The 16,083-nt window shown below is 53.8% G+C and overlaps 1 protein-coding gene across 2 annotated transcripts in view; it reads right to left on the bottom strand.

Annotated features, from left to right (window-relative positions):
- The window catches only part of LOC140384635 (switch-associated protein 70-like), a 297,297-nt gene extending 282,351 nt beyond the window's left edge, over positions 1-14,946 (bottom strand). Inside the window, exon 1 of one of the 2 annotated variants that reach the window (XM_072466523.1) lies at positions 14,752-14,946. In XM_072466523.1, the coding sequence (XP_072322624.1) occupies positions 14,752-14,847 (96 nt within the window). In that variant the 5' untranslated portion in view covers positions 14,848-14,946. The remainder of the gene's footprint in view (positions 1-14,751) is intronic. The other variant, XM_072466524.1, reaches the window with a different exon arrangement.
- Positions 14,947-16,083: the final 1,137 nt, after the last annotated feature.

Genomic DNA, 16,083 nt, shown 5'->3' with positions numbered 1-16,083 from the left:
CGTGAATTGATGGTCGCATCACCATCAAAAAAATTCATAAATATGTTTAAAAAAATCAAATTTACCATCTCAAAAGTTTTGCTTTCACAAAACACTGACCTTCGTTCTCCTATTACCACACTCTGCTATTTTAACTCTATCCACACGCAGCATCTTCTGTAGTCATTAAAACTGCCATTAACACTTCCTTTGTCTTCTACCATCTGTGTAATCTCACCCAGCTCTCATCTTTCACATTTTGCTTGAATTCCACCATCCCCTCATAGGCCGTATGAAATCCATCACATTTCTCCCTCTCCTTAGCTCTGAAGAAATTATACGAACTCGAAATGTTCAATGTGTTTTTCTCTCCAAGACGCTGCCAAGCCTGCTAAGTTTGTCCAGCATTTTCTGTTTTAATTTCAAATCGCCCCTCAGTAGTTTCAGCTCCAGTTCAAATAGTTCCAGAATATCAAAACTCTCCTCCTAACCATAGTCTCTTAACCTGACATCAAGTTAGAGAATCAACCTGACATCAAGTTAGAGAATCAACACGAGATGATTTCATGGCCATTTGAGCAATTGGCTGTTCAAATTAACAAAATGTCCTAAAGAATTGCCTTGTATAATTATTTTGAGGGGCGAAATTCTCCGGAAACGGCGCGATGTCCGCCGACTGGCGCCCAAAACGGCGCAAATCAGACGGGCATCGCGCCGCCCCAAAGGTGCGGAATGCTCCGCATCTTTGGGGGCCGAGCCCCAACATTGAGGGGCTAGGTCGGCGCTGGACGAATTTCCGCCCCGCCAACTGGCGGAAAAGGCCTTTGGTGCCCCGCCACCTGGCGCGGAAATGACATCTCCGGGCGGCGCATGCGCAGGAGCGTCAGTGGCCGCTGACGGCATTCCTGCGCATGCGCAGTGGAGGGAGTCTCTTCCGCCTCCGCCATGGTGGAGACCGTGGCGGAGGTGGAAGGGAAAGAGTGCCCCCACGGCACAGACCCGCCCGCGGATCGGTGGGCCCCGATCGCGGGCCAGGCCACCGTGGGGGCACCTCCCGGGGCCAGATCGCCCCGCGCCCCCCCCCCCAGGACCCCGGAGCCCGCCCGCGCCGCCTTGTCCCGCCGGTAAGGTAGGTGGTTTAATTTACGCCGGCTGGACAGGCATTTTAGCGGCGGGACTTTGGCCCATCCGGGCCGGAGAATCGAGCGGGGGGGGGGGCCCGCCAACCGGCGCGGCGCGATACCCGCACCCGCCGAATCCCCGGTGCCGGAGACTTCGGCAACCAGCAGGGGCGGGATTCACGCCAGCCCCCGGCGATTCTCCGACCCGGCGGGGGGTCGGAGAATCTCGCCCATGCTCTCCCAATTTATACGGTTTGTTTCACCTTTTTAATAGCCTTGAGACTTACATTCAGAGATGATGGGCTGGATTCTCCGGTTGTGCGGCTATGTCCTCACACCGGACATTCAGCGCAAAACGGCCACGATCCTCCGTGTAGCTGGGGGCATGCATGCCGGCAGTGTAGAGCACCCGGCTCTAGCTGTCAAGAGAGCCCGGAGAATTGCCGAGACACGGCCTGCGAAATAGTGCCCCCCCTTTGGTCAGCTCGCGAGCCCCAGACCAACCCTCAACAGTGCGTCGGAAACTCGGCCGGACGGGGGCGAACATCGGGGCGTGGGCCTCAGGCAACGCCCTGCGGCGTAACATCAGCGGAGCATCGCGAAAGCGGCGCTTCGCCGATTTGGTTGGAATCGGGTATTCTCCGGCCGATCGCTGAATGTGATTTCGCCGTCGGGACTGGAGAATGCCGCCCAATGTTTTTGAATCTAAAGGCATATAGCACCTTTCTAGCACTTGGTTGGAGAACTTTCTGTTGGATCCTTCCCCCCCTTTAGGGGGGCAAGGTAGCACAATGGTTGGCACTGTTGCCTCACAGCGCCAGGGTCCCTGGTTCGATTCCCCGCTGGGTCACTGTCTCTGAGGAGTCTGCACGTTCTCTCCGTGTGTGCGTGGGTTTCCTCCAGGTGCTCCGGTTTCCTCCCACAGTCCAAAGACATGCAGGTTAGGTGGATTGGCCATGATAAACTGCCCTTAGTGTCCAAAAAAGGTTAGGAGAGGTTATTGAGTTACGGGGATAGGGTAGAAGTGAGGGCTCAAGTGGGTCGGCGCAGACTTAATGGGCTGAATGACCTCCTTCTGCACTGTATGTTCTATGCTCATCCAAAGCCATGTATGTCATCTACATATAACTAAGAAACCAGCTCTGATCTCTAATGCATATCATTTCCAACCCTTCTCCAAACAACAAACATTAGATAGCTTTATCTCTTTTTCCCTCTCCCCCCAAACCTCAACCGATTTTCAAACCATTCTGTTACTCTTCGCTGGTAGGACTATCATTTGTAGCAAACCCCATTATTGGTATTGTCCTTGGTGTTGGGTGGGGTTACTGGGTTGTGGGGATAGGGTGGAGGTGTTGACCTATGGCTAGGGTGCTCTTTCCAAGAGCCGGTGCGGACACGATGGGCCGAATGGCCTCCTTCTGCACTGTAAATTCTATGATAATCTATGATAAATGCCTACTGAATGCTATTGATTGAACAGCATTTCTAATCGCTCTGTAAATCTATCTCTATTTCTGCCAACAACTAACTAATCAATAGGCAATCACCTTTCCAGCTTCATCGGTAAACTACCCCGTCTTCATCTTCTCAACTTGTTTGGAGCCTTTGCTGTGGCTGACTACATCACCCTCCTCCAATGTTCCTCCGCCTGACCACACCACCCTCCTCCAATATCCCTCTGCCTGACCACACCACCCTCCTCCAATGTCCCTCTGCCTGATCACACCACCCTCCTTCAATATCCCTCCGCCTGACCACACCACCCTCCTCCAATATCCCTCCGCCTGACCACATCACCCTCCTCCAATATCCCTCCGCCTGACCACGTCACCCTCCCCCAATGTCCCTCCGCCTGACCACACCACGCTCCTACAATGTCCCACCGCCTGACCACAGCACACTCCTCCAATGTCCCACCGCCTGACCACATCACCCTCCTCCAATGTCCCTCCGTCTGACCACATCATCCTCCTCCAATGTCCCTCCGCCTGACCACATCACCCTCCTCCAATGTCCCTCCGCTTGACCACACCACCTTCCTCCAATGTCCCTCCACCTGACCACACCACCCTCCTGCAATGTCCCTCCGCCTGACCACATCACCCTCCTCCAATATCCCTCCGCCTGACCACATCACCTTCCTCCAATGTCCCTCCGCCTGACCACACCACCCTCCTCCAATGTCCCTCCGCCTAACCACATCACCCTCCTCCAATGTCCCTCTACCTGACCACATCACCCCCCTCCACTGTCCCTCCGCCTGACCACACCACTCTCCTCCAATGTCCCTCCGCCTGACCACATCACCCTCCTCCAATGTCCCTCTGTCTGACCACACCACCCTCCTCCAATGTCCCTCTGTCTGACCACACCACCCTCCTCCAATGTCCCTCCGCCTGACCACACCACCCTCCACCAATGCCTATCCGCCTGACCACACCACCTGCCTCCAATGTCCCTCCGCCTGAGCACATCACCCTCCTCCAATGTCCCTCCACCTGACCATACCACCCTCCTCCAATGTCCCTCCGCCTGACCACATGACCCTCCTCCAATGTCCCTCCGCCTGATCACATGACCCTCCATCAATGACCCTCCGTTTGACCACATCACCCACCTCCAATGTCCCTCCACCTGACCACATCACCCACCTCCAATGTCCCTCCGCCTGACCACATCACCCTCCTCCAATGTCCCTCCGCCTGACCACATCACCCTCCTCCAATGCCTCTCCGCCTGACCACACCACCCATCTGCAATGTCCCTCCGCCTGACCACACCACCCTCCTCCAATGTCCCTCCGCCTGACCACATCACCAACCTCCAATGTCCCTCCGCCTGACCACATCACCCACCTCCAATGTCCCTCCGCCTGACCACATCACCCACCTCCAATGTCCCTCCGCCTGACCACACCACCCTCCTCCAATGTCCCGCCGCCTGACCACACCACCCGCCTCCAATGCCTCTCCGCCTGACCACATCACACTCCTCCAATGTCCCTCCGTTTGACCACACCACCCTCCTTCAATGCCTCTCCGCCTGACCACACCACCGGCCTCCAGTGTCCCTCCGCCTGACCACACCACCCTCCTCCAAAGTCCCTCCGCCAGACCATATGACCCTCCTCAAATGTCCCTCTGCCTGACCACATGACCCTCCTCCAATGTCCCTCCGCCTGACCACATGACCCTCCTCCGATGTCCCTCCGCCTGACCACACCACCTTCCTCCAATGTCCCTCCGCCTAATCACATGACCCTCCTCCAATGTCCCTCAGCCTGACCACATGACGCTCCTCCAATGTCCCTCCGCCTGACCACACCACCCTCCTCCAATGTCCCTCCGCCTGACCACATGACCCTCCTCCACTGTCCCTCAGCCTGACCACATGACGCTCCTCCAATGTCCCTCCGTTTGACCATACCACCCTCCTCCAATGCCTCTCCGCCTGACCACACCACCCTCCTCCAATGCCTCTCCCCCTGACCACACCACCCGCCTCCAATGTCCCTCCGCCTGACCACACCACCCTCCTCCAATGTCCCTCCGTCTGACCACATGACCCTCCTCCAATGTCCCTCCACCTGACCACATCACCCTCCTCCAATATCCCTCCGCCTGACCACATGACCCTCCTCCAATGTCCCTCCATTTGACCACACCACCCACCTCCAATGCCTCTCCACCTGACCACACCACCCTCCTCCAAAGTCCCTCCGCCTGACCACATGACCCTCCTCCAATGTTCCTCCACCTGACCAAATGATCCTCCTCCAATGTCCCTCCGCCTGACCACACCACCCTCCTCCAATGTCCCTCCGCCTGACCACATCACCCTCCTCCAATGTCCCTCTACCTGACCACATCACCCCCCTCCACTGTCCCTCCGTCTGACCACATGACCCTCCTCCAATGTCCCTCCGCCTGATCACATCACCCTCCTCCAATGCCTCTCTGCCTGACCACACCACCCTCCTCCAATGTCCCTCCGCCTGACCACACGACCCTCCTCCAATGTCCCTCCGCCTGACCACATCACCCTCCTTCAATGTCCCTCCGCCTGACCACATGACCCTCCTCCAATGTCCCTCCGCATGACCACACCACCCTCCTCCAATGTCCCTCCGCCTGACCACATCACCCTCCTCCAATGTCCCTCTGCCTGACCACATCACCCTCCTCCAATGTCCCTCCGCCTGACCACATCACCCTCCTCCAATGTCCCTCCGCCTGACCACATGACCCACCTCCAATGCCTCTCCAGCTGACCACCCCACCCTCTCCACCTAAGGACTATGCTCATTTGTGTGTTTTTTTCTTTCCCTATCCAAGACCGCCTAGTCTGTGGCGTCAATAATATGGCAACCCAAAGGAACTTTTTGGCAGACAATCTTTAGGCGTACAGCAGACCGTGCAGATTTCACTATCAAGTGTGAGTGCTGAAAAGGGGTGCAGGAAATCTCGGGTGTGGAGGTGAACACTGTGTTGGAGCGCGAGCCCTCCGGCGTTCAGGCCGCCCCATCTGGACGGAAAACCCACCCTGGACAAATAATCCTAAGGGCCTGGTCTGACAGTCCAAGATCAAGGCAACCAGGCGTGATTCCTCCCTGAAGCCAGTACAAGGGGAGTCCAGGCAATGCGGGATGTGCAGACGTAGAAACCGCAGGGAACACAAATCTCAAAGTAACTAGCAGCTCCACCGCCCCAACAGAGCTAGGCACCAGCCCAGGCCGGTACTTACCACATTGACTGGCAGGATGAGGATTGTGTGCAGTTAAATTGCATCACAGCACCCAGAGTGGCCCCCATCTGGATCACCTTGTGAGTCAACAATCACCCTTTAGAGATGGAACTTGATACAGATCCTGCAGTTTCAATCATTGGGCCGCAGACGATGGACAGCATAAAATCTGGGATTCAACGATTGAATGTGCAAGACACGGAGGCGAGGTTGGCAACGCATGCGGGTGAGCCACTCACAATTGCGGAGATCACAATAACCCCAGTGATTTACAGGCAACAGTCGGGAAGACTCCCGCTAATCGTAGTGAATGGACACGGCCCCTGCCTGTTAGCCGCGACTGGTTGCAGAGTCTCAACCTGAACTGGCAACAAATATTCCAGATGGGGCCTGGTGGCCTCTCCGTGGTGCTGGGGAAGTACCCTGAGGCTTTCCAGGCAGGATTAGGAAAAACTTTGGGAGCCATGGCAAAGATTCAGGGGGACCCAGATGCGCCGCCAAAATATTTCAGGGCCCGCCTGGTCCCTTGTGCGCGAATAGAAAAGGTCGACGCTGGGTTAAGCCGGCTGGATCATCCAGCTGGTACGGTTCGTCGATTGGGCGATGCCGATGATTTCGTGCTTAAACCGTACAAGACAGTGAGACTCTGCCGTGACTACAAGCTGATGGTGAATAGAGTTTCCAGGTTGGATAGATACCCAAAGCCCCACATCGAAGATTTATATGCCAAGCTATCAGGCGGTCATTCATTCACAAAATTAGACATGAGCCATGCATATCTCCAGCTTGAATTGGACCCCACATCCTAGAAATATGTCACTATCAATATCCATAGGGGCTTTTATGGATATTCCAGGCTGCCCTCTGGCATATTGTCATGGAAAATATACTGCACGGATTGCCCATGTGGAGGTTTACCTCAACAACATCTTGATCACTGGAACATCGGATCAGGAGCACCCGAGCAATTTGGATGAGGTTCTCTGCCGCTTCTCGGAGACGGGCGTTTGCCTACAACGCGAAGAAGGTAATTTATCTGGGTTACCATTTGGACCGGGATGGTTTGCACCCTGTCGCGGAACCAGTGAGGGCTATCTAGCAAGACCCTACACCTGCGAACACCACCGAACTGCGTTCCTTCCTAGGGTTAGTAAACTATGGAAATTCATCCCCAGTGTCGCACCTATGTTGCCCCCTCCCCCACCTCTTGCTAAAAAAACAAATCAGGACTGGGCGTGGAGAGCTCAACAGGAAGAAGCATTTGCTAAAGTTAAGACAGTGCGAAGTCTTACAACACCAGGTTAAAGTCCAACAGGTTTGTTTCGATGTCACTAGCTTTCGGAGCGCTGCTCCTTCCTCAGGTGAATGAAGAGGTCTGTTCCAGAAACACATATATAGACAAATTCAAAGATGCCAAACAATGCTTGGAATGCGAGCATTAGCAGGTGATTAAATCTTTACAGATCCAGAGATGGGGTAACCCCAGGTTAAAGAGGTGTGAATTGTACCAAGCCAGGACAGTTGGTAGGATTTTGCAGGCCAGATGGTGGGGGATGAATGTAATGCGACATGAATCCCAGGTCCCGGTTGAGGCCGCACTCATGTGTGCGGAACTTGGCTATAAGTTTCTGCTCAGCGATTCTGCGTTGTCGCGGGTCCTGAAGGCCGCCTTGGAGAACGCTTACCCGGAGATCAGAGGCTGAATGCCCTTGACTGCTGAAGTGTTCCCCGACTGGAAGGGAACATTCCTGCCTGGTGATTGTTGCGCGATGTCCGTTCATTCGTTGTCGCAGCGTCTGCATGGTCTCGCCAATGTACCACGCTTCGGGACATCCTTTCCTGCAGCGTATGAGGTAGACAACGTTGGCCGAGTCGCACGAGTATGTACCGCGTACCTGATGGGTGGTGTTCTCACGTGTAATAGTGGTATCCATGTCGATGATCTGGCACGTCTTGCAGAGATTGCCATGGCAGGGTTGTGTGGTGTCGTGGTCACTGTTCTGAAGACTGGGTAGTTTGCTGCATACTCGTGCGACTCGGTACAGACCGTATGTACCAGGTGACGCAGTCTATATTTGGAACTTGGCAGGCGGCACCCAGTGGATCTCAGGAACGGTCCTTCGTCAGATCTGGCCGGTATCATACCAAGTTCACATCATGGAAAAACACGTCGGTCAAACCAGAAACAGGAGACCGTTAGAGCACAGGTCTCCTCAGGAGCAGCCAACTACTGTCCAACCTGCTCCAACACTGAGACTCGAGAGCGCTGCCCCAAGGGTGACAGGATACAGAGATGCGGGAGGTCGTTGGTACGGATTCCGACATGGAGCCCCAGGTGTTGAAGATCCCCGGGGACCAGCCGTTCAGCAGCCACCAATGGTACCCCCACCACAGCTTTCGGTGTGGTCACGTTGCAGGTAGACGGCGCCTGGTCCGACCCAGCAGGTGCCGGAGGCGCAGCCACGAGCGAAGGGGCACAGACATCCTCCTACTCGGAAGTGTCTTCAGACTTTTTTTGGGGGGGATGTAATAACCCGCACAAGCGAATATCCTCCCCGTGAGGCCCGCTGAGTGCGAGCTCCCCTGCTGAGGGGCGGGGAGTCCACCGACACTGATAACCTGCAAGATAAAAGTAGGCCATGTTTGGAACTGACACCTCGCACCCGGCTGGGATCTGGAGATTATTGTACATACTATAACTTTGTAATAAAATTAGTTTCTCTTACCCACTTGACTCGGCCTCATCTGTGGTCACTCAAGAAAGTTACAATGGATATTGCACTGGGCATAAACACACAGGGTCCAAGTAAAGCACCAACTTTCAAGGTGTTTCTTCTTTCAGCATGAAAATTAAACATGCCAGACCATCTAGCATAGCATGTTGAATAAGTTGCAATCACGGAACATTTAATTTGTTAATGTGACTTTCATAGATCAGTTCTAAAAAGCACGGGAAACTACAGTGTAAGTTTCAAGTCAGGATAAATATATAACCAGCAGGAAATTTGCATTTCTTTAGCCTGTCTGCAGAGACACTATAATGAGCTGAGATGTATTCAGTCACAGGGTTGACGAGGTGGGAGTAAAAGAGTGAGAATATTGAGCCACAGCTGACTAATGCATTTGAGTCCACCTTTCCTCAACATATTAAGCCGTGTATTTACTTAACTTCCTGATTACACATATCTCTGGGTGCAATACACAGGAGTTCCACTCGAAGAAGCAGTTTCACCACAGCCCAAGATTCTCAGTGCCCTGCAGCAGTTAAATGCATCAGACAACAAACACACATACTCTACATAATACAGTAACTATCTGGCCGTTACCATCCATGAATACATCTCAAAACAGGACACCACCCAAAAAGACCTTAACCAGACAGACCAGAAATTAAGCCCGTTATTCCCAGCCCAAAACACATTTTATAAACCCTCTATAAAGATTAAATAAATCTCTTAATCAGCTACTTTTTTTACAAAAAGAATCACACGAGTGAATGAACTTTGAAAATAACTTCAAAGTATAACATTTTTCGAATTTAATTCCTTTAAAAGGCAAATTATGTTTCAGCTTTCACCAAACACAATCCCTCAAACATTTATGCAATTGTTTAAACATCTTAGCCACGTTGATTTCAAATCCCATTTCCGATGTTAGATACCAAATTCCACAGCCTTGGTGGGAAATGGAACTGGTGTTTACGGGTAACATTAAGCAATGTCTTGCAGCAGCTGACAGCTCTTTGCCCAGGGAGAGAAGGAATTGGTGTCTCACTCAACATAAAACATGCAGAACAGCCTTCTCATCTAGGCACAGTCCATCACCATACAGCAGAACCCGCTCAGCCCACCCGAGCCCATCACAGCTCACAGCCAACTCCAACATATCACAGCCCACCCCAACCCATCACAGCCTGCCCTGCCTATCACAGCACACTCAGCCCACCAGAGCTCATGCAATCCACTCCAACCCATCATAGCACACTCCATCTACCCCAGCCCATCACAGCACACTCCAGCCCATCACAGCACACTCCGTCTACCCCAGCCCATCACAGCACACTCCGTCTACCCCAGCCCATCACAGCACACTCAGTCTACCCCAGCCCATCACAGCACACTCCGTCTACCCAGCCCATCACAGCACACTCCGTCTACCCCAGCCAATCACAGCCCACTCAGCCCATCACAGCACTCAGTCTACCCAGCCCCATCACAGCACACTCAGTCTACCCCAGTCCCATCACAGCACACTCAGTCTACCCCAGTCCCATCACAGCTCACTCAGTCTACCCCAGCACATCACAGCCCATCAGCCAATCACAGCAAACTCAGTCTACCCCAGCCCATCACAGCCCATCAGCCAATCACAGCACACTCAGTCTACCCCAGCCCATCACAGCACATTCAGTCTACCCCAGCCCATCACAGCCGACCCAGCCCATCACAGCACACTCAGTCTACCCCATCCCATCACAGCAACTCAAGCACACTCAGTCTACCCCAGCCCATCACAGCACACTCAGTCTACCCCAGCCCATCACAGCTCACTCAGTCTACCCCAGCCCATCACAGCACACTCAGTCTACCCCAGCCCCGTCACAGCACACTCAGTCTACCGCAGCCCATCACAGCTGACCCACCCAATCACAGCACACTCAGTCTACCCCAGCCCACTCAGTCTACCCCAGCCCATCACAGCACACTGAGTCTACACCAGCCCATCACAGCTCACTCAGTCTACCCCAGTTCCATCACAGCTCACTCAGTCTACCCCAGTCCATCACAGCCCACCCACCCCATCACAGCACACTCAGTCTACCCCAGTACCATCACAGCCCACTCAGTCTACCCCAGACATCACAGCACACTCAGTCTACCCCAGCCCATCACAGCACACTCAGTCTACCCCAGCCCCGTCACAGCACACTCAGTCTCCCGCAGCCCATCACAGCTGACCCAGCCAATCACAGCACACTCAGTCTACCGCAGCCCATCACAGCACCCTCAGTCTACACCAGCCCATCACAGCTCACTCAGTCTACCCCAGTCCCATCACAGCCCACCCAGCCCATCACAGCACACTCAGTCTACCCCAGCCCATCACAGCACACTCAGTCTACCCCAGTCCCATCACAGCCCACCCCAGCCCATCACAGCGCACTCAGTCTACCCCAGCCCATCACAGCTGTCCCAGCCCATCACAGCACACTCAGTCTACCCCAGCCCATCACAGCACACTCAGTCTACCCCAGCCCATCACAGCACACTCAGTCTACCCCAGCTCATCACAGCAACTCCAGCCCATCACAGCACACTCAGTCTACCCCAGCCCATCACAGCACACTCAGTCTACCCCAGCCCATCACAGCTCACTCAGTCTACCCCAGCGAATCACAGCACACTCAGTCTACCCCAGTCCCATCACAGCCTACCCAGCACATCACAGCACACACAGTCTACCCTAGCCCATCACAGCACACTCAGTCTACCCCAGCCCATCACAGCTCACTCAGTCTACCCCAGTCCCATCACAGCCCACCCAGCACATCACAGCTCACTCAGTCTACCCCAGTCCCATCACAGCCCATCACAGCACACTCAGTCTACCCCAGCCCATCACAGCACACTCAGTCTACCCCAGCCCATCACAGCTCACTCAGTCTACCCCAGTCCCATCACAGCCCACCCAGCACATCACAACTCACTCAGTCTACCCCAGTCCCATCACAGCCCATCACAGCACACTCAGTCTACCCCAGCCCATCACAGCACACTCAGTCTACCCCAGTCCCATCACAGCACACACAGCCCATCACAGCTCACTCAGTCTACCCCAGCCCATCAGCCAATCACAGCACACTCAGTCTACCCCAGCCCATCACAGCACACTCAGTCTACCCCAGCCCATCACAGCTCACCCAGCCCATCACAGCACACTCAGTCTACCCCAGCCCATCACAGCTACTCCAGCCCATCACAGCACACTCAGTCTACCCCAGCCCATCACAGCACACTCAGTCTACCCCAGCCCATCACAGCTCACTCAGTCTACCCCAGCCAATCACAGCACACCCAGTCTACCCCAGTCCCATCACAGCCCACCCAGCACATCACAGCACACACAGTCTACCCCAGCCCATCACAGCACACTCAGTCTACCCCAGCCCATCACAGCTCACTCAGTCTACCTCAGTCCCATCACAGCCCACACAGCCCATCACAGCTCACTCAGTCTACCCCAGCCCATCACAGCCCATCAGCCAATCACAGCACGCTCAGTCTACCCCAGCCCATCACAGCACACTCTGTCTACCCCAGCCCATCACAGCTCACTCAGTCTACCCCAGTCCCATCACAGCCTACCCAGCCCATCACAGCACACTCAGTCGACCCTAGTCCCATCACAGCCCACCCAGCCCATCACAGCTCACTCAGTCTACCCCAGTCCCATCACAGCCCATCCAGACCATCACAGCTCACTCAGTCTACCCCAGTCACATCACAGCTCACTCAGTCTACCCCAGTCCCATCGCAGCCCACCCAGCCCTTCACAGCTCACTCAGTCTACCCCAGTCCCATCACAGCACACTCAGTCTACCCCAGTCCCATCACAGCCCACCCCAGCCCATCACAGCACACTCAGTCTACCCCTGCCCATCACAGCACAATCCCGCCCATCACAGCACACTCAGTCTACCCCAGCCCATCACAGCACACAATCTACCCCAGCCCATCACAGCTGACCCAGCCCAATCATAGGACACTCAGTCTACACCAGCCCATCACAGTTCACTCCAACTCATCACAGCACACTCTGTCTACCCCAACAAATCACAACCCACCCCACCCCAGCCCCATCACAGCTCATCTCAGCACATCACAGCTCACTCAGTCTACCCCAGTCCCATCACAGCCCACCCAGCCCATCACAGCTCACTCAGTCTACCCCAGTCCCATCACAGCCCACCCAGCCCATCACAGCACACTCAGTCTACCCCAGTCCCATCACAGCACACTCCAGCCCATCACAGCTCACTCAGTCTACCCCAGCCCATCACGGCCCACTCCAGCCCATCACAGCACACTCAGTCTACCCTAGCCCATCACAGCACATGCAGTCTACCCCAGCCCATCACAGCACACTCAGTCTACCCCAGCCCATCGCAGCACACTCAGTCTACCCCAGCCCATCACAGCACACTCAGTCTACCCTAGTCCCATCACAGCCCATCACAGCACACTCAGTCTACCCCAGTCCCATTACAGCCCATCATAGCTCACTCAGTCTACTCCAGTCCCATCACAGCACACTCAGTCTACCCTAGTCCCATCACAGCACATCACAGCTCACTCAGTCTACCCCAGTCCCATCACAGCCCATCACAGCACATTCAGTCTACCCCAGTCCCATCACAGCCCATCACAGCTCACTCAGTCTACCCCAGTCCATCACAGCACACTCAGTCTACCCCAGTCCCATCACAGCCCATCACAGCACATTCAGTCTACCCCAGTCCCATCACAGCCCATCACAGCTCACTCAGTCTACCCCAGTCCATCACAGCACATTCAGTCTACTCCAGTCCCATCACAGAACACTCCAGCCCATCATAGCTCACTCAGTCTACCCCAGCCCATCACAGCACACTCCAGCCCATCACAGCACACTCAGTCTACCCCAGTCCCATCACAGCCCACCCAGCACATCACAGCACACTCAGTCTACCCCAGTCCCATCACAGCACACTCCAGCCCATCGCAGCGCACTCAGTCTACCCCAGTCCCATCACAGCCCACCCAGCACATCACAGCACACTCAGTCTACCCCAGTCCCATCACAGCACACTCAGTCTACCCCAGCCCATCAGCCAATCAGAGCACACTCAGTCTACCTCAGCCCATCACAGCTCACTCAGTCTACCCCAGCCCATCACAGCACACTCAGGCTACCTCAGCCCATCACAGCATACTCCAGCCCATCACAGCACACTCAGTCTACCCCAGTCCCATCACAGCCCACCCAGCACATCACAGCACGCTCAGTCTACCCCAGCCCATCACAGCACACTCAGGCTACCCCAGCCCATCACAGCACACTCCAGCCCATCACAGCTCACTCAGTCTACCCCAGTCCCATCAGAGCACACTCCAGCCCATCACAGCTCACTCAGTCTACCCCAGTCCCATCACAGCCCACCCAGCACATCACAGCACGCTCAGTCTACCCCAGCCCATCACAGCACACACAGTCTACCCCAGTCCCATCAGAGCACACTCCAGCCCATCACAGCTCACTCAGTCTACCCCAGCCCATCACAGCACACTCAGTCTACCCCAGCCCATCACAGCCCATCACAGCTCACTCAGTCTACCCCAGTGCCATCACAACCCACCCCAGCCCATCACAGCTCACTCAGTCTACCCCAGTCCCATCAGAGCACACTCCAGCCCATCACAGCTCACTCAGTCTACCCCAGCCCATCACAGCACACTCAGTCTACCCCAGCCCATCACAGCCCACCCCAGCTCATCACAGCTCACTCATTCTACCCCAGCCCATCACAGCACACTCCAGCCCATTACAGCACAATCCCGCCCATCACAGCGCACACAGTCTATTCCAGCCCATCACAGCACACTCAATCTACCCCAGCCCATCATAGCTCACTCAGTCTAATCCAGCACACTCAAGGCCGTTGTGCTCACCCCAGCACATCACAGCCCATCCCTGCATACTCAACCCATCACAGCACACCCCAGCTCACTGCAACTCACGCCAGCCCAGCCCAGCTCACTCAGCCCAGTCCAGCTCACTCAGCCCAGCCAGCTCAGTCAGCCCATCACAGTTCCCTCAGTCCACGCCAGCCCAACCCAGCTCACTTCACTGAAAACCTCAAACTTGCCTTAAGTTGTGACTTGGACACCTTTCCACATTTGTCAACATCCAAGGCTGTGAACGCATGCCAGATAACTTTCAAGAGTTCGTCTCGGAGAGCCATCCTTGCGGAGAATCCTCTCTGCTTTCCCAGCCACTGGCCGCTGTCTCCGAGCTCGGAACCCACCCCTTCCGCATGTCAGTTACCGGCTCGGCGCAGTTCACATTCCCAGTGAGGGACTCCACCCACCAATAACCATCCACAACACACAAAGAGACTCATTGTAATTCCTTCAGCTGCACCACTGCAGAAAATGTACCGTGTAAATCAAATCGTAAAAAATAGAATTACACGCAAATGTGTGTTGTGCCTGCGTTGTATTCAACTTCAGTAAAGTATGGGAGCTGCTCAAAACCACACAGGGAAATGTTCAGAGCCAACTTATCAAAGGAGTAAAAGTGTACCAGGAGCTTAGTTTTCGTGTAATGGTGTGTGTCGGTTTCTGAATGGTTAAAAGTTAGCACAGAACTTGGCAGCGTTGTAATAAGCTGGAATCATTCCATTTTACAAGTCAGGCACTGATGATCTCTTTCAAAAGTCCATCCCGAACTTTTCTTTAATCATGATGGTATTATCATTGTGGTGGAGTCCCCCACTATCAACTTCCCGGAGGTCACCATTGACCAGAAAACCAACTAAACCGACCACATAAATGTTATCTAGGCAACATTTGACCCAGTAGCAAAAATGGGTCATTTTCTAGTTGGCAGGGTGTGGACTGGCACATGGTATGGCACAGGGGTCAGTGCTGGGGCCTCAACTTATATCAATGATTTTGATAAACACATTGATGGCATTGTGACATTATCATAAATGCAAGAACTACAAGGGTTAATGAAATGTCTAAATCAACCACTAGAGGGAGCTAGATATAGTACACATATAAAATACATTGATACTGAGCCTTGTGGGGGAGAGGTTGAGGAGAAAGCTAGAGAACAGACTTAAGGAAAGATAGTGTGAGTGCGAGCAAATCACAGTTAATAGGATAATATAAAGATTAGTAGTAGATCAGTGTAGATTATCAGTTCATTATCAACTGTGTATTATATAATAGTAAGCGTTGAATCCAAATAGGTAGTGTTAATAAATTTATGCTTTGATCAATTTAACTATTTGTGATCTTTGTGAACACTATGCCAACATTCCTAAATTTAGCAACACAAAGAACACCACATGGTACCAGGCGTGTATTTCTACAAATAATAAATAGTTAGATTAGACAGGTTAGCTTTAAGAAGATTGAAGAAATTAATCACGCTGCTACAACGATCAGAAAATCTACACAGAAGACAAATC

The sequence above is a fragment of the Scyliorhinus torazame genome, chromosome 10, assembly GCF_047496885.1.
Source record: "Scyliorhinus torazame isolate Kashiwa2021f chromosome 10, sScyTor2.1, whole genome shotgun sequence".
In the NCBI taxonomy this organism is placed as follows: Eukaryota; Metazoa; Chordata; class Chondrichthyes; order Carcharhiniformes; family Scyliorhinidae; genus Scyliorhinus; species Scyliorhinus torazame.
The sequence above is the reverse complement of the archived record's forward strand: the minus strand, read 5'-3'. Positions and strand labels throughout refer to the sequence as shown.